Raw genomic sequence first — 21,620 nt, forward strand, 5'->3', positions numbered from 1 at the left:
ATCTGGTATTCATTAAATGATAAGGAGTTGATGGTTTAACATGAAAGTTTTTTCTTTTGGCTACTGTCTTTAAACGTATACGGTTTCCTGTTTTTAAAAAATCTTAAGTTGTCTCTAGTTCTTTAATATAATGTCATACCTTTCTAAGTTAAGATACTTGAAATCTATTTCAGTGATGGAATTCTCTAGTGGTGATAAATGCTACAAAAAAAAGATTCTGGAAAGGCACTCTTGGTTGTGTTAAAATCTTAAAGATTTCACAGAGATAAGTTATTAATGCAAACATCACTTCTAGAGAAGTTTGTTCTGACTTACACTGAAGTATGAAGGTTAAGAAAGTTTAACTTGAGCCCATATAACTATGAAAGGGTTCTTGTTAAATATGTCCCTATTTATGTCATATCTACCTAGGTTATAAAATGAAACTGAGAAGTCGTTCCCTGGTAAAATATTTTAATTAGGAATAGGCTGATTCTGTAAACAAACAAAAATACAAAATTAGTTCAGTAAACTCACAGGAGTAGAGTTACTAATACAGTATAGTAGACCAAGAAGTGGATTAATGATTGAGAATAATTCAAACCTATCTTAATGACTCAGGTTCATGATTTCATATACTTTGATTATATTGGGTCATAAATGAAAACCATATAGGAAATTGGATGCTACTAAAACCAGGATATACCTTGGCCTTTGCTTTCTTGGAAAATTCCCTGATTTTGTTTTGGTCTTCGGTGAGTTGAAAATTTGGGCCTATAACCTGCCTTTCTACAAAAGTACTAGATCTAAGGCCAGAATAGCCATATTTCATCTCTCCCCCCCCCCCCCCCCCCCCCCCCCCCCCCCCCCCCGCCCAATTGAGAAAGTTCTTTGGCTATTCTGAGTGTCCTTTGATTATTTTCCAGTACCATTCCAGTTACTATTTCTCTGTAATGTACCATGTCAGTCTCTTCTGTAGCCTTCACTCCCCTTTTAAATCTCACTTGTATTGGATTTGTTAATGAAGCATTGAAGTGTCAAATTCTCTTGCTAGGTCTCATTTTTGAGTGTTCCCTGGATAGGACTTACACTAAACTGGGCTAAATGTTTGATTTAAAAAAAAATAGCATCGAATATAAAGTTCTTTTAATATTACAGTCATTGAAAGTGAGTGCTGGCTTGCTCTATCTTGCTTTGTCTTATTTCAAGTTATTCAGAGTGTGGCCAAGATTAGGCTCGACCTCTGAGTTATATATGTGGGTAGACATGTGAGTGATGGTTGCCTGAAAGGTTCTGTTGTACACATGGTTTCTAGAGGTCATGTTTTTGGTTTTGTAATATCCAGAGAATTTCTAGATATCCCTCCTTTAAAAGAATTTGGCCGACAGTGTTAGCCACAGTGGAATACCAGCTGTTTCCAGGATTAGCAGGGTTTGTGAGTCACAACCTTAGTCCTGGTTTTATCAACTGTTTTTGCCTTTCCAATGTCATGTAGAAATTACTTCCCGTTTTCTCAGCAGCTTTGGTTTTAACAGTGTTTTATTGCCTCATGTCAACGTCTGCTTCTCATTTGGGTGGAGTAAAGGAATAAGAGTAATGGCTTACTCATTCATTAGCGTCATCAAAAAATGAAAGGTTACAAGAAGTGTAGTTTAATGATTTTTATACTGTTCTATAAATCATAATGGGTTTCTGATCGTATATAAACTAAATAATTTTCATACTTAAATTGTAATTTCTAATTGACCACAGCATTTAAATGTTTTCGATAAACTTCACATCTAGTGAATTATATAAAACACATTAGTTTATTACATTGCATAACTACACTTTCTTTTAGTAGTGAATCCATTTATACTTAGACAGTTGTTATGCAGATTCATTTGTAAGCCTTTATGTCTTTTCCTCATTCTTTGCCCACCCACGCACACACATATTCCCTCATGTCCCAATTACTAGCTTATAATTTCTGTTCCCATAGTTCTGTTTGCCTTTCTCAGCTAGACTTTTAGGTGAATGTTTTCCTTTTTTTCTGGCCTGTTTCTTTTTCTACTCTTGAATCACTGGCAACTTCTTTGCTGATTTCCTTTCTCCCTCCCTCCCAACAGAAATTTCCATGCAGTATCGGCATGATGGAGCTTGTCCAACAACTAGTAAGTTGTCGAACTGGGTTGGTAGCCCAGGCTTTTTGACTCCTACTCTAGTGCTTTTTCTAGTGTATTAACCTCTAAATTTTAATTTTCAAAATGCAATTTGTTCTTAATTGAATAGATTTCTTTCTCATACAGAGATCTTAATTGCTGCTTTGTCCATTGTTCAGTATCCATATTACAGTCAAATTGTGAACAAATTTTAATTACTGTTTGGCCCTTCAATATGGTGTTTCCATTGCAGAATTGTGACTTCTGTCACCAATCTTGATGTTAATATATTTTTCAATATTTGTATATTGGCAATTGTTAGCTTTCTTGCTTAGACTGCTATATTTGTTGAGACTATTACACTGAATTCCAAGATATGAGCATGTTTGATCAGGTTAGATGATAAAATGAGTTTTTTTAAATAATAAATATTGTTAAGTGTGACCAAAGGTGGATTTACCTATATAGAATTGCATCTAGGTACTCACTTTTTACAAGAAAAACATTACATACTACTAAGTATCTTTTTAGAAGTGATTTTGCAAAACAAAATAAAATAAAAGTAATTTTGCATATGTATTTTTTTACTAAGGAAATGTGATAATATATCTAACATTTAAATTTAGTAGGTAATATATTGACAAATCTAATATTTAGAACTTTATGCCATGTAAAAAATGAGCTTTAATGATTCAAACGATACATGATAGACTTACCTAGATTTTATTACACCAATTCAGTCTATGCCTATGTATTTCTTTTGTGTGTTTGAGAATGATCTTAACCTGAAGTCCTTTTTTCCTTACTTAAAAGCTTTCTCAGAGTTGCTGAATGCAATACACAATGGTAAGTTGTATTAGAATCTTCTCTGGTGGTTCATTTATCACTAAGGTTGCCTTTTACAGAGAATTTCGATTGAAAGCTTGCATGTTCTATTGATGAGATGAAATCTGGCTCTGCAGTGAGTCAATTGTTCAGCACCTTAGTGAAAACTTTTTGTAGACTGCCTATAGTAGGATAATAGGTCAATGTAGTTCATCAGTTTGGCTTTTATTGTCTCTTTGTGAGGCAGAATGTAATAGTGTTGTTCTAACTTTATGAAAGTCTGGTCTTTTCTATTTTTACAAACAGGTTTTGTAGTTCTTTTGAGTTCTCTTGCCAGCACAGTTAGTAATCAGTACCTGCATAAGGAATTTACTGCTTCTTTCACATCTTGAAAAGAAAAATTTATTTTTAGGATTTTAAGTTAATGTAAGGAATATTTTTAATAATTTAACCCTATATTCCATATAATGAATGAAGGAAGATAGCTTTTTAAATTATGTCTAGTTTGGAACCAGGTTTTCTAAAGGGAATTGCATCTTCTGTAGGTTTGGGTTCTGAAATCAGGACATAAGGCAAATGCTGCTATCAGTGTTCACTTTTGCATTGTAATTATAATGAAAGTCATTTTTGCAAAAATATTTGAGTTTAGTTTTCAGTAACCTTCTGTAATTCTTTTATGTTCAAAAAAACTTTTCGTTAATCTAGTGTCATCTTTATTGATTTTCTTTTTCAGTTTTCAACTGACACAACTCATTTGTTCAAAACTGTTTATATGATTCTAAGCATTTTTCCAATATGTTTTCATTAACTTAATGAAATCTTGCACATTTTTCTAATGTAGTTTAATTTACAGTCAATTTGCATTATATGTCAGGTGTTTACAAATCTATGGCCAGTAAGACAATAATGGCATGATGAACAGGCATAAATACTCACGTTGATTTGAAGGTGGGGGTGGTTGGAACATGGTTTTATAAGTGATATTTTATTAATGCCTACATTTATTTATAGCTCTTGCTTTCCTATGTAACCTTGAACTGAAGAGTCTTAGATAATGAATATTCCGGATAAAAAGGAACTCTTGAACATTAGGTATTTAGCAGAAAAGGGATGGAAGCATTCTTGAGAATAAACTAAACATATTACCCATTCTTTGATAGGGAAGTATAAAAAAGGAAGAGATTTAACATTTTTTTTTCGATTTGCATAGGTAAATTTACACTTGGTCTTTAATTTTGGAATATTAGAATTTGGAGGCATGCTGAAAGTTTGAAAAGAGTATACTTGGGGTAAAAAGAAAGTAGATATAGGGAGCTGTTGTGAATGAACTACCACATAAATCTTTTGCCTTTATTAACTAAGTATTGGGGTGTATTAATTTAATGGGACATTTGTCATGCTTCTCTTTTTTGGTAAATGAAATTAATGTCATGGGGTTAATATAATGAACACAGGTCTTAAAAATTTTTTTCGGTTTTACAAGATTATGTTTGAGAGAACTTTCTAATAGTGTAGTTAGATACTTGTGTAGTATTAATCACATCATATAGAGAAACAAAATAAGTAATGGACTTATTATTTTTCTTACATTTTTTATAACTAGAAGTTTGTACCTTTTGACCTCCTTTATCCATTTCGCCGTCCCCCCAGCTCTCTCCCCAATTCAACCACATCTGTTCTCTATATCTATGAGTTCTTTTTTTTTTTTTAAAGATTCAACATATAAGTGAGAGCATATAACATTTATTTTTTTCTTTCTGACTTATCTTACTTAGCATTTAGCCCTCAAAGTTCATGCATGTTATCACAATGGGAAGATTTAGTTCTTTTTTATGGCTGAGTAATATTTTAGTGTTTGTGTGCACACTTGTGTATATTTTCTTTATCCATTTAACCATGAGTGGACATTTAGGTTGTTCCCATGTCTTGGCTGTTGTAAGTAATGCAGCAGTGAATATGGGGTGGATATACAATCATCCCTTCATATACACAGGGGATTGGTTCCAGGACACCTCCTAGGATACCACAATCTGTGGATGTTCAAGTCCCTTATATAAAATGGCATAGTATTTGTGTGTGACCTACAGAAATCCTCTCATATACATTAAACTAGAGGCCCGATGCAGGAATTAGTGCACGGGTGGGGTCCCTTAGCCAGGCCAGTGATCAGCGCTGATAGGGGCCGTCTCTCCCAGTCCCAATCAGGGCCGGCTGTGGGGAGAGGCCACAGGAGGTTGGCCGGCTGCAGGAGGCTGGCTATGGGAGCACACTGCCCAGCAGGGGGCTGCTCCTGCATTAAGTATCTGCCCCCTGGTGGTCAGTGCGCATCATAGCGACCGGTTGTTGGGTCATTCGATTGCTTAGGCTTTTATATATACAGATAAACAATCTTCTGGATTACTCTGGTTTTCATAATGATTGCACCAATTTATATTTCCACCAACAGTACGCAAGTGTTCCCTTTCTCCAGGTACACTATAATGAACCATCTCACAATATTTCTCACCAACACATTATTCCTTCCCTTTTTCTTTCTTATTAAAAATTGGTTTCGAAGAGAGGAAAGGAGAGAGAGAGAAATAGAAACATCAACAGTGAGAGAGAAGCATCAGTTGGCTGCCTCCTGCATGTCCCCTACTGGCGATCGAACCTGCAACCCGGGCATGTGCCCTGAACCAGAATAGTTCTGGTTCATGAATCAACACTCAACCTCTGAGCCACAACGGCCAGGCCCCTCTCTTTTTCTTAATAGTCATCCTAACAGATTTGGGATGATTATCTCATTGTGATGTTGATAGCATTTATTTCCCTGATAACTAGTGATGTTGAGCATCTTTTCATTTACTTCTTGGCCATCTGAATGTCATCTTTGGAAAATGTTTGTTCATCTCCTCTCATTTCTTTTTATTTATTACTAGTAGCCCGGTGCATGAAATTCGTGCATATTAAAAGGGAATTAATTGCCCTAACCGGTTTGGCTCAGTGGATAGAGCATCGGCATGTGGACTCAAGGGTCCCGGGTTCAATTCCGGTCAAGGGCATGTACCTTGGTTGCGGGCACATCCCCAGTGGGGAGTGTGCAGGAGGCAGCTGATGGATGTTTCTCTCTCGTCGATGTTTCTTTTCTTTTTTTTTTATAAATATATTTTATTGATTTTTTACAGAGAGGAAGGGAGAGGGATAGAAAGTCAGAAACATCGATGAGAGAGAAACATCGATCAGCCGCCTCCTGCACACTCCCCACTGGGGATGTTCCCACAACCAAGGTACATGCCCTTGACCGGAATTGAACCCGGGACCCTTGAGTCTGCATGCCGATGCTCTATCCACTGAGCCAAACCAGTCAGGGGCTCATCGATGTTTCTAACTATCCCTCTCCCTTCCTCTGTAAAAAATCAATGAAATACATTTTTTTTTAAAAAAGGGAATTATTAGCGGAGATACTTTAATATTGCTGTTTGCCCTTTCTCTATAATAGAAGTGTGAGAGATGAAAGGAAATTAGTAAAATGTATTTGAAAATAATATATAAATTTATTAATAAATAAATAGTAACAAAAGGATATAACAACAACAGAGGCATGATATAAAAACGACAAAAATATGATATGGAAACAACAAAAACATGATATAAAAACAACAGTGATGCAAACAATGACTGATAAAGTGATTAAACTTATTCTAATATCTCCCTGTACACCACATTAAGAGTGAAAATACTTTCAGAGTGCTTGACTAATTTCCCTTGTGATGAAGTACTTAGAACTTTAACTGTAACATCACATGTTCTTCAAACTCGAAAGAAAGCAACATATAACTGACCATGTGCAAAAACGGGTTCAGGTAGGAATATGCTTACTTTGTCTAGAGTTTGTCCTTGTGATTTATCAATAGTCATCACAAGTGCTGGCATTGCGGGAAACCGTTATCGAATCAATTTAAATGGGAGGCCAGTGTCAGATGGGGACTAATTAATTCTTTTTTTGTAATGTATTTTTTATTTTTTTATTAGTTAAGGTATTACAAATGTGTCCTCATACCCCCCATTAACCCCCAACCCCCCCCAAACCCCCCGCACACTCATGCTCCCATCCCCCTGTTGTCCATATCCATTGGTGGGACAAATTAATTCTTGGAATCAGAACAACCTCTCTCTCTACAGATCCTGTTAATACTTCAGCTTTGATAATGTTAGGTCGTAATCTTTGATAATAAATCTGGTACCATTACAAAGACCCCATTTACTATTGAGATTTCTCAATAACATGATGATTGCACCCACTTTCAATTTTAATTTATGACACAGCATTCCCGAAGAAGTAATACTGTTAAGCAATTCGATGGGAAAATTTTCCTTTTCATCATCATCTGTGGAATCAATGGAATCATCACTCAAATATGTGTGAAAATCTCCATCGAGTATATCCAAATTTTCTTCATTTAATTTTTGAACATGCTCATTTTTTGGACAAAGAATTGCACGTTTAGATATATTTTTAATATTATCTATAACAGTGGTTCTCAACCTTGGCTGCACATTAGAATCACCTGGGAATCTTTTAAAAATCCTGATTCCTGGGCCTCATCCTCTGGAAATTGTTTCTTTGTTATGGGGTGGGGCCACAACATTCGTAACCAAGAAACAGAATTTCCGGAGGATGAGGCCCAGGAATCAGGATTTTAAAAAGATTCCCAGGTGATTCTAATGTGCAGCCAAGGTTGAGAACCACTGATCTATAGGTACAGTATTTCCAAAGTTAGCTTCAATAATAGATCCATTACAAATCATTTCACTTCCATGCTCCGCTCCGAGGGCGGGTTCCTGCCTGAAACCTCACCCTCCAGGAAACAGCTGGGGGAGGGCGCAGCCATTTCCAAGACGACCGCTGCAGGACTGACTTCCTTCCGGTTGGATGCGCTTCTGGCCGTGATGTTACACCCAGGGCTTTTATATAAGTAGATTAAAACTTTATTGTGGAGAGCCGCTACAGTGTTTTGGACAGGTTCAAGCCTTGGACTGGTGAGAGGGCACAGTCCTCTCATTGCCACGTGCAAGTCCCAGCTTGGAGGGCAGGGCCCTCCCAGCACAATTATAGCCAACAGCTATAGTTGTAAGCTTGAACCTATGGTCCAAACACGTGGCCCCACGTGCCTGAGTGATGTAGGCTTGATAGAGTTCAGGTGCATGTAGTTGAGTAGGATTGAAACCCAGGAGAATGTTGTAAACATCTTGCTCACGCCCTTACTTGGCCTGGTGGCATCTGCTATAAAATAAAGACTTGGCTGTGGGCGTGGTCGCTGTCTCTCAGAGAAGCAGCATCCCACCAAGACCTGGCTTTTATTCTCTTGTCTGTCTTTTCTAAGCCTTTCAGCCGCCCCCACTCAGGTTCACCCTTGGCCGTGCTGGCGTGGCACACTTTATAAAGATATGCCTCCACGCTCCAAGGGCGGGTTCCTGCCTCAAACCCCGCCCACACTGGAAACAGCTCCAGGAAACAGCTTGGGGGAGGGTGCAGCTGTTTCCAAGACAACCCCTGCAGGACTGACTCCCTTCTGCTTGGTCGCCAGACCAGTCATGATGTTACACCACCCAGGGTTTTTATATAAGTAGATATCATTGGATGGAAGAGGTAAAGTAATGCCAATAAATTACTCATAGATATTAATCACAGTAGTCTTTTTTTATTCTTCTTACCTGATTAGTTGGTGTGTTCTTTACTTCTATACAATAAACTGTTACATCCCAGGATACAACAGATGCTACTGTTGGTTCCACTGTTTGTTCCTATGTAAGAAGGACTAATACTATACAGCCTTAGCATATATGTACTATAGTTAAGACAGTAAGACCTTTTACATTTCAAAGCATCCAGGCTACTTTGTCTCTTAAATCAGTATGTTTCTAGAAGATAGGCTTCAAAGACTCTTAAGTGATAAACACAGAAGGATATTAACATTTGGGTGGTGAGTCAGCCACTGGGAGAAAAAGTTATTTTCATTATGCATGTTAACCACTACAAAGTAAAATGAATTTATAAGCTTCTCATTGAAACTGCAAGAGAGACAGAACCTGAAAAGTTCCTTTTGAGTGAAGGAATTAGTAATGCCATTAATAATTTGTTTAGAGTGCTGCCTTTTTATGTTAGTAAAAACATATAAATTTATAATTACTTAAAATTTCCGTAGCTTATTTTTTTTTTAATGTAACCCTACTGATTTTTTCCCTCCTATATGACTTAAATTCCTCAACTTGTCTATAATGGGTGTTTTTAGGGACTGGTTATTAAAAACACAGAATTCAAATAAGTCTTTTCTTCAGACAGAGAGATGCCAATTTTATACTACCAAAGCAGGAACTTAAATTCATAGGTATGTACCTAACTCAGACCTGATTCTAAAAGTAATAGGGTTAAGTTAATCCTAAGGTAGTTTGGAAACTTTTCTGTATAAAGCACTATTAGGTCTGTAGTCACAAAAATGATAACTGAAAGGAACTCTCCATAATCTTGAATGGTTGGTGGGATGAACTATGGTATCATGTTCTTACCTGTTGTACTTGATTGGATTTGTCATATTGCTTAAGATGTGGTGGAATGGATTTTAGGATTCCTAAAACTACTTAACCCGTAAGGGTCTAGATACCTAGGTTTTGATTTTCAAGACATTTTCTAAATCTGTGACTCTTCTTTCTTACTGAGGGAAAGAAGCTGAGACCACATCCTATGATTTATAATAATTCTTTAATTATGTAATGTATCTCTCAAGTACTTCCAGATCAGTTGAGAGTGAGCATGTGTACTAGATGTACTGGTTAATAATGGCAGATTTTGTAATCAAAGAAAACCCAATAATTTCAGAAGTGCTTTATTCAAAGTAATGTCCATCGCTAGCTACACATTTTCCCCATCTTTCAGGTAATTTGTGGATACCATCCCAATAGGACTTTTCTTATTTTGAGGCAAACCATTCAGAGACCCAATTTTCTACTTCTTCGTACGTTTTGAAGTGCTGCTCAGAAAGTGCGTGTGCCATCGATCAGAAAAAGTGGTAATCTGAAGGAGCAAGGTCTGATGAATACAGCGGGTGGGTTAATACTTCCCAGGCAAGATCTCTTAACGTGTCTTTAACTGGTTTTGAAGTGTGTGATGGTGCGTCATCATGAAGCAATATTACTTTGCTGTGTCTTCTGGCCCATTCTGATTGTTTCATGATCAAAGCTTGGTTCAAATTGATTATTTGTTGTCAGTAGTGGTCAGTATTAACAGTTTCACCTGGTTTTAGAAGCTCATAATACACCACACCTTCCTGATCCCACCAAACGCAGAGCATTGTCTTCTTTCCGAAGCAATTTGGCCTTGCAGTCGATGTTGATGGTTGACCTGGATCAACCCATGATTTTGTGCATTTGGATTCTCAAAATAAATCCACTTTTCAATCCCAGTCACAATTCGATGCAAAAAAGACTTTCTTTCGTGCCGTTGAAGCAACATTTTACTGATGACTTTTTGGTTTTCCATTTGTCTTTCGTTCAGTTGATGTGGCACCTATTTTCCTTCCTTTAAAATCTTTCCCATTGCTTGTAAATGATCGGAAATTGTTTGCTGAGCAACGTTTAATCTTTCTGCAAGTTGTTTCTGAGTTTGACACACATCTTTATCCAATAATGCTTGTAATGGTCTTCAAACTTTTTCGATTGACCTGGACATTCTTTGTCTTGCACATCGAAATCATCACAAGTATCTTGAGATGGAGCATGTTCACCATAAGCTTTCTGAAGTATAGGATAACTTTCAGCAGCACTTTTCTTCAAAATAAAGTAATGAATTAAAACTTCCCGCAAATGCTTTTTTTTGACACGAAATTCGACATTTTTAAGCGTAAAATTATCTATGATGTAACACCTCCAGCAAATTTGACATATGATGTTTTGAAACTTGCTGTCAATACAACAAAATAGCATACATATCAAATCGCATATATATATCAACATATGTGTAATTCCATCTATTGAAAAAATCCACATTAAGTATTCTGAATCCACTAATCTTAACCAATTAATGTGTGCATCTACTCCACCCCTTTCTTTCCTCTAAAAACCCCAGTATCACATATTAATAAGACTCATCTTGCATGATATGAGTATCTGCAATATGGAACTTCTCAAGAGTGTCTTAGCTGTTTTTTATTTGACAAGTATATATTAAGTTCTTTCGGTATCTGAGATCCTGGTTAGTTGCTTGGGGGAAATAAGTATACTATATTGCACATGGATCCTACCTTTAGGAGACATAAAAGCTAAAAGGAAGAGCAATGTGTATATAAATAAAAATTTCAATGTACATAGTTAGAACTTCTCTGATGATCTGCAGTACAATAAGAGTTTAAAGTTAGGGAAAATTACTTTCAACTGAGGCAACAAGATGTCCAGAAAATGTCATATTTTACCTGATGCTTAAAGAATGTGAAAAATTTAGCTAGTTGGAGATAGGGATCAAGGCTAGATGCCCAATCCCAGGAATACAGATAGCACCAGCAGTGGCACAGACTGTGTGAAGTGATGGTGACATTGATATTTTATATGAAATATATGAGAAATAACAGCCTAGATAATTGGCCAAGGAGTTGAAAGTTGTTAGTGTTCAAGCTGAGATAAAAGATAAAACCCAGGTTTATCTGGTTGTAGAGCATATGAGATTGAAAGGAGCTAATGTTTGAGCAGAGGAACCAGTTTGATTTTTGTACAATCTAGCCCAACAATTTTCAATCTTTTTCACATCACGGCACACATAAACTAATTACTAAAATTCTGTGGCACACCAAAAATATATTTTTTGGCGATCTGACAAAAATATAGTTACACTTTTGATTCATTCACACTGGACAGCTATTGTTGTGTTGGCTATTGTCATTTTTTTCCTTTGATAATCTAAGAGAAAAGAGGTCAGTACCCCTGACTAAATACTCAGGTATTGCCTGTTTAAAAGTTCTTATGGCACAGTGGTTGAAAATCACTGATCTAGTCAAATATAAAGGGCCCAAGTAAGGATACTGGAAGTCAGACTGATGGTGTGTATATTACCCAAGAATTGGTAGTAATTGTTAATGAATTGAATGGCAGTGGCTGAGAGAGGATGGGTATCCACTTACTAGCAAGATATTTAAGTAGGGATATTTAGCATGTAAATGAATAGATGAGATTAGAGTTTGGACAAGAAGTAAAATTGAAAGTAGTCCCTATATAGGGGTAAATAACTGAAGGTCTGAGATTGGTCATGGCTTAGAAATGTTGATAGAGAAAAAGAGGTTGGCTCAGGTTTATTTTATTTTCAGATAGAAAAGTCTTAACAGGTGGAAAGGAAGGATAATGGATTAAGATGCAAGAGAGTAATATTTGATGGACCAATAATCTGGACAGATGGGAAGCAATCAAGTGAACAAATAGAAAAAGTCAATGTAAAGGAAGATGGGATAGCTGTGAAAACATTCAGTGTGAAAAAAATTCTGCCTGGCCAGTGTGGCTCAGTTGGTTGGGCGTCATCCCTTTGATTACCAGTCAGGGCACATGCCTGGATTGTGTGCTCAATTCCTGATGGGGCAGGTATGCAGGAGGCAGCCAATCAATGTTTTGCTCTCACATTGATATTTTCCTCTTTATTCGTCTCTCTCTAAAAAGGAGTTGAGGATATTTTTTTCCATTGATTTCTAGAGAGAATGGAAGGGAGGAGGAGGAGGAGGAGGAGGAGGAGGAGGAGGAGGAGGAGAGAGTGAGAAACATGGATGTGAGAGAGACACATCAATCAGTTGCCTCCCGTACTTGATCTGACCTGGTTCAGAGATCGAACCTGCAACCCAGGTACATGCCCTTGACCAGGGAATCAAGCTCACAACCCTCTGGTGCACAGGCTGATGCTCTACACACTGAACCATACCAGTCAGGGCAATTAAAAAATATTTTTTAAATCTTGATAATTATGGATTAATGTTTATATTAGTAGGAATTTAAAACGTGTTTCCCCACAAAAGAGATGATTATTGCTTTTAATATAGTAACAAATGTATTTATAAAAGTGTTTTTCTTTTAGTATACTTCAGACTAATCTTTTAACCCTTTTCGGTCCAACCTTGAGGCTGACTCAACAGACCAGGCGCTAGGAGCAGGTCCAACATCAAGCAATAAGAACATTAAAAAGTTCAACATTCAATCCCGTCAATTAATTTGGACCAGACTGTTTGAATTCCAAAAATAACATTGGACCGCAAAGAGTTAATCATTACATAGAATAGCACCTATGCTAATATATGTAAAGATTGTGCTTCTGAGCTACAATTATTTTCTTTTGTAACCTCACAGTCTCTTAAAATGTTATTGCCTCTCCTTTTACATTCTTTGGTAAGAGTATATGTGTCTGTCTCATCCTATTCTCTGCTTACTCCTAATTGAATGTTTCAACAAGGTGGTACTTTCTAAGTCTTTTTCTCTAATTAATTGGAAGCTTCCTAACATGACTTTTATATCTAATTTCTTTATTATTTTTAAATCCATCTTTCTCATGGCTATGGGTTGGTTCAGATCCTTATTTCTTTCACGGGTCATTATACAATACTAGGGGACCAGTGCATGAATTCGTGCACCTTGAAGGAAACTGTGGGACACGAGGCTGTGGTGGGCACAGGAGCAGGTCTCGGCCCATCCTCCTCGCCCCTGCCAGGCCCCTCCCAGCATGGTCTCCCCCCCCCCCCCCCCCCGCCCCTATCCTCTGTCTGTTCGCTGCCCCGATCACCCCTCAGGAGCAGGAGGAGGTGGAGAAGCCCTCAGGGGCGATTGGGCTTGGCAGCTGCCACTTGCACCTGCTGATGGCGCTGAGCGATCAGGACCGGTACCAGGTGCCGGCAATGGGTGCGAGCAGCGGCTCCAGTGGTAGCTGTGGGCGCGAGTGGGGCTGGCGCTGGCAGTGGGTGCAAGAGGTGGCTGCTGGCCCCAATCGTCCCTCAGGAGCAGACACCAAGCACCAGCAGGGGGTGCGAGCAGGGCCAGCGCCGGCAGCAGGTGCAAGTGCCTGTTGGGACCGTGGCATGTGGGAGCAAAGAATTTTCAGTAACCACCAGAGGCTTGCCCCCCAATGACAGCGACCGGCACACCACCTTGGTCTGGCACCCCCCGCTCACCTGCTCCAACCTCTCACTGTGACTGATGCCCTCCATGTTTCGCGCTCTGCTGCATGCTGCCTATGCCCACACGCGCGCCCCCCTGGTGGTCAGCACACGTCATAACAACAGGTTGTTTGGTTGTTCTGCCATTCGGTCTATTTGCATATTAATTAGGGTTTATATATATATACATATATATAGATTAGCTTCTTTTGGTTTTGTCCAATATACCTAGAGTTGGCAAGTGGGCTTACTCAAGCCAGTATCTCAGAAATAATGATAGGGAAGTATGTCATTTAGCTATTTATGCTAAAAATATAACTGTCTATAATGACAAATGTTGCTTGCCTTATTCTTAAGTAATCTTGGGAAAACGAATTATAATTGGGAAGTTGCTTGCTTAGTGAATCTGACACCAGAGTAAGGACAGTTAATTAAGTCATGTTTAAAGATTATCACCTTCTTGATAAGATTTTTTTCCTTCTTTACAATACAGTTGTTTTTCAGCTTCCTTTCACATTAATTTCTAGTCATGTATTCATAGAAATTATGTCCCAATCACCTTGATTATGAAGTTATAGACCATGTATTATGGTGAACTGTTTCTCTAGATGGTTAATACTAGTTTCATACTCAGGGTCATTTTATTTCAAGATTTCTGGATGGAATCATATCTATAATTATAAAACATAATATGCTAATTAAACTGGACAGCCAGGCGACATTCCGGACGACCTTCTGGATGAAGCTAGGACTGCGAGGGCCTAGGCACCCGCCATGGCTGTGAGGGCTGAGCCCCTTGCATGAATTTTGTGCATTGAGCCTCTAGTCCAGTGGTTCTCAACCTTCCTAATGTTGCGACCCTTTAATACAGTTCCTCATATTATGGTGACCCCCAATTTCATTGTTACAAATTGAACATAATTAAAAAATAGTGATTAATCACAAAACCAATTTGTAATTATATATGCGTTTTCCAGTGGTCTTAGGCAACCCCTGTGAAAGGGTCATTTGACCCCCCCCAAAGGGATCGCGACCCACAGGTTGAGAACCGCTGCTCTAGTCCTATATAATAAAAACCTATTATGCTAAGTATCTGGTTGGCCAGTCGGCCTTTCAACCAACCAAAGCTTAATATGCTAATGATATGCTAAGGCCGCTCAACCACTCACTATGACGTGCACTGACTACCAGGGGGCAGACAACCAGTCGACCAGTTGCTATGACTTGCACTGACCAACAGGACAGGCAGTCGACCGGTCAACCAGTAGCTGTGACATACACTGACAACCAGGGGGCAGACGCTCTGACCGGTAGGTTAGCGTGCTGCTGGGGTCAGGCTGATCGGGACTGATTGAGAGGGGCCGGACACACCCTAGAACCCTCCCACAGCCCCTCCCTAGCTGGCCAACCTCCCATGGCCCCTCCCTGGCCCTGATTATGCATCAGTGGGGTCCCTCGGCCTGGTCTGCGCCCTCTTGCAATCCAAAATCCCTCGGGGGATGTCAGAGAACTGGTTTTGGCCTGATGGTGGAATGACTGGTCACTATGATGTGCACTGACCACCAGGGGGCAGATGCTCAACACAGGAGCTTCTCCTGGTGGTCAGTGCACTCCCACAGGGGAAGCGCCACTTAGCCAGAAGCCAGGCTCACAGCTGGCGAGTGCAGCAGCAGTGGCGGGAGCCTCTCCTGCCTCCACAGCAGTGCTAAGGATGACCAACTGACAGCTTAGGCCCCCTCCCCGCAGGCCTAAGCCATCAGTCAGACATCCCCCGAGGGCTCCCGGACTGCAAGAGAGCACAGGCCAGGCTGAGGGGACCCCTCCCCCGAGTGCACGAATTTCATTTACTGGGCCTCTAGTATTTATATAACAGCCATGTATTTGAAATTATGCTTCTTAGACTTTTCTCCATTATATTAACAATATTAGGAGCAAGTAATGTTTTCATTCAGAAGGTGTATTAGGAAGCTTTTACTGAAAATTGTTTCTGGGTATGTCAAGATTTAGGAGACCATGTTGGCAATAATAGGAAATCTAATTTTCTACCCAGATCAGTCCTTATGGACCTATAGAGAGAGAACACATTAGCGTGATAAACATATAAAAGACATGAGAGAAGATAATAATTTGAAACAGAAAATATTAAAAAGAAACAACTAGAAACTTTGGGTATGGAAAACTATAATAGTCATAGTAAAGAATACAGCACATGGGATAAATAACACAACAGATATAGCCAAGGATCAAAATAGTATAATGGGTAGGTCAGATTAAGGAAATCCCTAGGAAGGAGGAGAGGACACACACACATATACAAAATAAAAGCTATATTATATGGAGGACAGTAGTATAACCCAGGAAACAGGAGCCCCAGAAAGGAAGAGAGAGAGGGAAATGGACGGGGGAAATAATTTGAAGAAATAATGGAGGTAAACTACTTTTACAAAGATGAGAGATCTTAGATTGAAATGGCTCATAGAGTGCCAAAGAAAAAAGGGGGGAGAAAAAGTTCTTTTCTGAACATGTTATAGGAAAATTTTAAAATACCCAAAACAGCACTATCTGGTTTGGCTCAGTGGATAGAGCCTCAGCCTGCGGACTACCGGGTTTGATTCCAGTCAAGGGCCCGGGTTGTGAGCTCATCCCCAGTGGGGCGGCGGGGGGCGATGCAGGAGGCAGCCAATCAGTGATTCTCTCTCATCATTGATGTTTCTCTCTCTCTCCCTTTCTTTCTGAAATAAATAAAAATATATATTTTAAAATTACCAAAAAAGAAGGAAAGAATTCTAAAGCATGTACTATTAAAATAAAGTGCTTCTGCCGAAACCGGTTTGGCTCAGTGGATAGAGCGTCGGCCTGTGGACTGAAAGGTCCCAGGTTCGATTCCGGTCAAGGGCATGTACCTGGGTTTCGGGCACATCCCCAGTAGGAGATGTGCAGGAGGCAGCTGATCGATGTGTCTCTCTCATCGATGTTTCTAACTCTCTATCTCTCTCCCTTCCTCTCTGTAAAAAATCAATAAAATATATTTTTTTAAAAAAATGAAGTGCTTCTTGGGAAGAGATCTGAAAGGACTAAATAGAAGTGACTTTTGTCCTAAGGAGCATATGAAAAGGCTAGACTTGTAGGGGTATTTATCATAGCAAAAAATTAGAAATACTGGAGATGTAAAAATTACATTCATATCTTTCTTGTAAACACCTGGACTTGATTATCAAGTGATATTTAGGATGCTTACTGAGGAACTCATACACCAAACCCAGAACAACAAATTGGATATGTATTATGTATAAAGTAATAAATACTTGACAAAGGACTGTCAGTTTCTTACTATATGATTCTTGTTTTCATAGGGTTCAGATTATTGTTGGAAGAGTCAGAAATATAAATGAATAATTGCAGAATAAAACGTTAAGTAAAATTATCATAGTGGTTGTGTTAAAATTATGGGTTTCAGAGTAGTTTTTTTCTCGCCTTCATTTTCTAAAATTTAATGTCATTACTTTTGTTTTTATTAAATTATAGAAAACCTTTAATGAAGAATGGTAAATTGTTTTAGTAGCTGCCACATCCAATAAGATTATGTTCTTCATTTTAATTGGCTTTTTTTCCCCCTACTAAACCTTCCTTTTCATTTCCTTAAACTAAAGAAACAAAAAATCAACATGTGATGCATTGCATGATGTTTCTCATCTAGGTTTATGATTGGTATTAATTTAGGTGTATCTCATCTCTTCCTAGTTGAAGTACTCTCCCTCATTACTCTGTCCACTTACATTTCATGTGAGCTAAGTGTTTCTAGATTTAAAAAATTAACACTGTGGCCGAAACCGGTTTGGCTCAGTGGATGGAGCGTCGGCCTGTGGACTGAAGGGTCCCAGGTTCGATTCCGGTCAAGGGCATGTACCTGGGTTGCGGGCACATCCCCAGTAGGAGATGTGCAGGAGGCAGCTGATCGATGTCTCTCTCTCTCATCGATGTTTCTAACTCTCTATCTCTCTCCCTTCCTCTCTGTAAAAAATCAATAAAATATATTTTTAAAAAAAAATTAACACTGTGTACCAATTCATATAATTGATTCATGATACTAGCCTTGACTGACATTTAAATTGCTTGACAATGTTAATACACATCTCTAGGAAATCCTCTTTATTTTTTTTGCCATGATTGTTTGTTTGTTTGTTTGTTTGTTTGTTTTTAACTTCCTTCCTCTTCCCCATCTGCAGTATATTAGATGTCTTTGTCTCTTATTCCCAGAAAAAACTTCATCTTTTTATTTCCCAGTTTTGCAGCCCAACTTAATTTGTATCCATTCTCTTTTCCTTCTCTCCAGTTCTGCTTGCAAAGACTAGTCCTTTTGCTCTGGATCTCATCCTGTTCTGCCCGCCCCAGAGACCTTGTCATTGTAGTTTCCTCATTCGCTTTTTCACAATCATTTATCTTTATGTAAACATCCTCTACTGTCTGTCTCTCCTCTTGAAAAAACCCCAAACCAAAAAACCCAAACTTTTAAAATTCCACATTCCTAATTGTTTGCCTACCCCTCAAACTGTTCTAGCCCACCCACTCAAGATCCTCTCTCTGTTTAGGACAGTATATCTCCATTTAACTTGATTTTTGGAACTTCTTGTGCTTCCTCTTGAGAGAATTTGTGTTTTAATCAATTCTGGACACAGTTGTAGCCATTATGCTTTAAAATGTGCTTCTTTCTATTCTTTAGGAATTTTTGGTAGACATATTTGAACTTGCATTCTGTCCTTCGTGTTCCCTAATCACTCTTTTATCATTTTCATTTCTTAATCTTTCTGTGCTATTTCTGGGTAATTTCTTTTTATCTTTTTTGTTTACGTGTCATTTTTTAGCTCTATTAATTTGTTTTACCTGATTATTCAGTAAATAATTTTATTGAACATGTTTTCCAATTTTAGGAGTTCTTTGTGAACCTTTTTAAAATTGACCTGGTCTAGTTTTGTTTTTCTTTTTCTTTCTTGTTTTTAAGAATGTGTAGCTCTTTTCTTACATCTAAATTTTTTTTTATTTTGAAATTATATCAAACTTACAAAAAACTTGCAAGTATAGTATAGAGAACTTTATTTTCCTAAACAATTTGAGAGTAAGTTGCAGATGTAGTACCCCATCTAGCCCTGAACACTTAAATATTTCTTACAAACAAGGATATTCTCCTACAAAGTCACTGTACAACTGTCAAGAACAGGAAATTAGCATTGCCATATTACTACCATCTAGTCTTCAGATGCCATTTACGTTTTACCAGTCATATCAACATTTTTGAAGATTATAGGCTAGTTATTTTGGATTTTGTTTATTTTTTATTGTTAGATTCAGGTTTTTTGAGACATATCATAGAAGTGATCTGTCACTGAATCTTTTCAGAGGGCACATAATCAGACTTTTCCAATGAAAAGGTTTTCTTTTCCTATTTAATAAATTAGTATTTTGTGGAATAAACTGTGAGACCACATAAAAACCCATTCTTAATCAAACTTTCATTTTCTATCAGTATGGATTTATGGAAGTATGGGTTATAATCCATCTATTGTGATGCTCAAATGGTTTACAGATTAGCCAGTGGGAGCCCCTTAAGTTGGCTTTATGTCCTTTTGATATGCCCTCATTATTCTTTGAACGCGATCTTACTTTCTGGCATTACAAGTATATTAGTTTTCTATTGCTGCCATAACAAATTATCACAAAATTAGCATTTTAAAACCATACAACTTTATTAGCACACCGGAATTCCAGGTTGGGTTAGCTGGTTTCTCGCAGTGGTTCTCAACCTTCCTAATGCCGTGACCCTTTAATACAGTTCCTCATGTTGTGGTGACCCCCAACCATAAAATTATTTTCGTTGCTACTTCATAACTGTAATTTTGCTACTGTTAGGAATCGTAATGTAAATATCTGATATGCAGGATGTATTTTCAGGGGTCGCGACCCACATGTTGAGAACCGCTGGTAGAGTCTCACAAGGCTGAAATCAAGGTGGCCAGCTGGGCTCTGATTATGTGGGGACTAGGAAGAGTCACTTTCAAGCTCATTCAGGTTTTTGTCAGAATGCAGTATATTTGTTGCAGTTATAAGACAGGTAGGTTATCATTTCCTTTCTGGCTGCCAGCTAAGGGCCTTCCTTAGCTTAGATCAGTGGTTCTCAACCTTAGCTACACATTAGAATCACCTGGGAATCTTTTTAAAATCCTGATTTCTGGGCCTCATCCTCCGGAAATTCTGTTTCTTTGTTAGTAATGTTGCGGCCTCACCCCATAACAAAGAAATAGAATTTCCGGAGGATGAGGCCCAGAAATCAGGATTTTAAAAAGATTCCCAGGTGATTGTAATGTGCAGCCAAGGTTGAGAACCACTGGCTTAGAGGCTTCTCTTCTGTATTTGCACATGTGTCCATACATTTTAGAACCAGCAAAGGTGAGTTGAATTCTTTTTGCACTTAGAATCTCTTTAACATCCCCCTTCTGCTACATCTCCTACTGACTCTTTTGCCCTTCTGTTTTTAATGGCTCCTGTGATTACACTGGGCCCACCCTCATAATCCAGAATAATCCATCCATTTTAAGGCGATCAGCTAATCAGCACTTTAATTCAAGCTGCCAAGTCCTCACTAGTGTACCTAGATTAGTGTTTGAATAACCAGTGGATGGGTAACTTGGGAGGACAGCCTTAGAATCTGCCTACCATACCAGTATCTTACTTTCTTTTTTATATAGAGCAGTGGTTCTCAACCTTCCGGCCCTTTAAATACAGTTCCTTATGTTGTGACCCAACCATAAGATTATTTTTGTTGCTACTTCATAACTGTAATGTTGCTACTGTTACGAATCGTAATGTAAATATCTGATATGCAGGATAGTCTTAGGCGACCCCTGTGAAAGGGTCGTTCGACTGCCAAAGGGGTCGAAACCCACAGGTTGAGAACCGCTGTCCTAAATGATCTTTCTGTTTCCACTCTTCCCTCTTTCAGTTCATTTGCTACATAGCAGTTAGAGGGATGATCATTTAAAAACTGTCATATTCTTTGCTGTTTGTATCTTCCTATTAATCTCAACATAAATTGTAAACACCTTTACATGGCTTACAAGGTCCTGTGAGATCTGCTCCTTCCCTCTCTCCATTGTCTTCTATCACTCTTTCAATTGTGCATTAGCCACATTACCTTTTTTACCTTTTTCCTTATCCTTTAAACAAGCTTTTCTACTTAACTTTTTGTGCAGTCAACATCTACCAACCTAACTTTTAGGTCATTGCTTTATTGTCATTTCTTTAGACAGGTCTTTTCTGCTTTCTAATTTTTCATTCTTACTGTTCTCTTTTCTCTTCCATCATAGGACTTGTCACAATTTAGAGTCACGTTTGTTTTAACATTTGCCTCCTTGATAAGTGGTAAATCCCTACAGACCAGAGATCTTGTTTGTCTTGTTACCTACTTTATTCCCTGCCCCTAGCACAGTGCCTGTCTCCTAATAGAGAAGCAATAAATATTTGTTTGATGGCT

At 38.3% G+C, this 21,620-nt stretch overlaps 1 protein-coding gene across 9 annotated transcripts in view; it reads left to right on the plus strand.

Annotated features, from left to right (window-relative positions):
- Positions 1–21,620, plus strand: part of MLLT10 (MLLT10 histone lysine methyltransferase DOT1L cofactor) — a 222,700-nt gene that overhangs the window by 146,026 nt on the left and 55,054 nt on the right. For 5 of the 9 annotated variants that reach the window (XM_070432664.1, XM_070432655.1, XM_070432710.1 and 2 more), the window contains 2 exons: positions 2,088–2,132; positions 2,934–2,966. The exons of 2 other annotated variants lie outside the window; for them this stretch is intronic. In XM_070432664.1, coding sequence (XP_070288765.1) covers positions 2,088–2,132; positions 2,934–2,966 — 78 coding nt within the window. The remainder of the gene's footprint in view (positions 1–2,087; positions 2,133–2,933; positions 2,967–21,620) is intronic. 2 more of the 9 variants (XM_070432672.1, XM_070432718.1) reach the window with 1 other exon arrangement.

This window comes from Myotis yumanensis, unplaced genomic scaffold (genome assembly GCF_028538775.1).
Source record: "Myotis yumanensis isolate MYYU_CA2020_CCGP unplaced genomic scaffold, mMyoYum1.0.hap1 SCAF_1, whole genome shotgun sequence".
Taxonomy (NCBI): Eukaryota; Metazoa; Chordata; class Mammalia; order Chiroptera; family Vespertilionidae; genus Myotis; species Myotis yumanensis.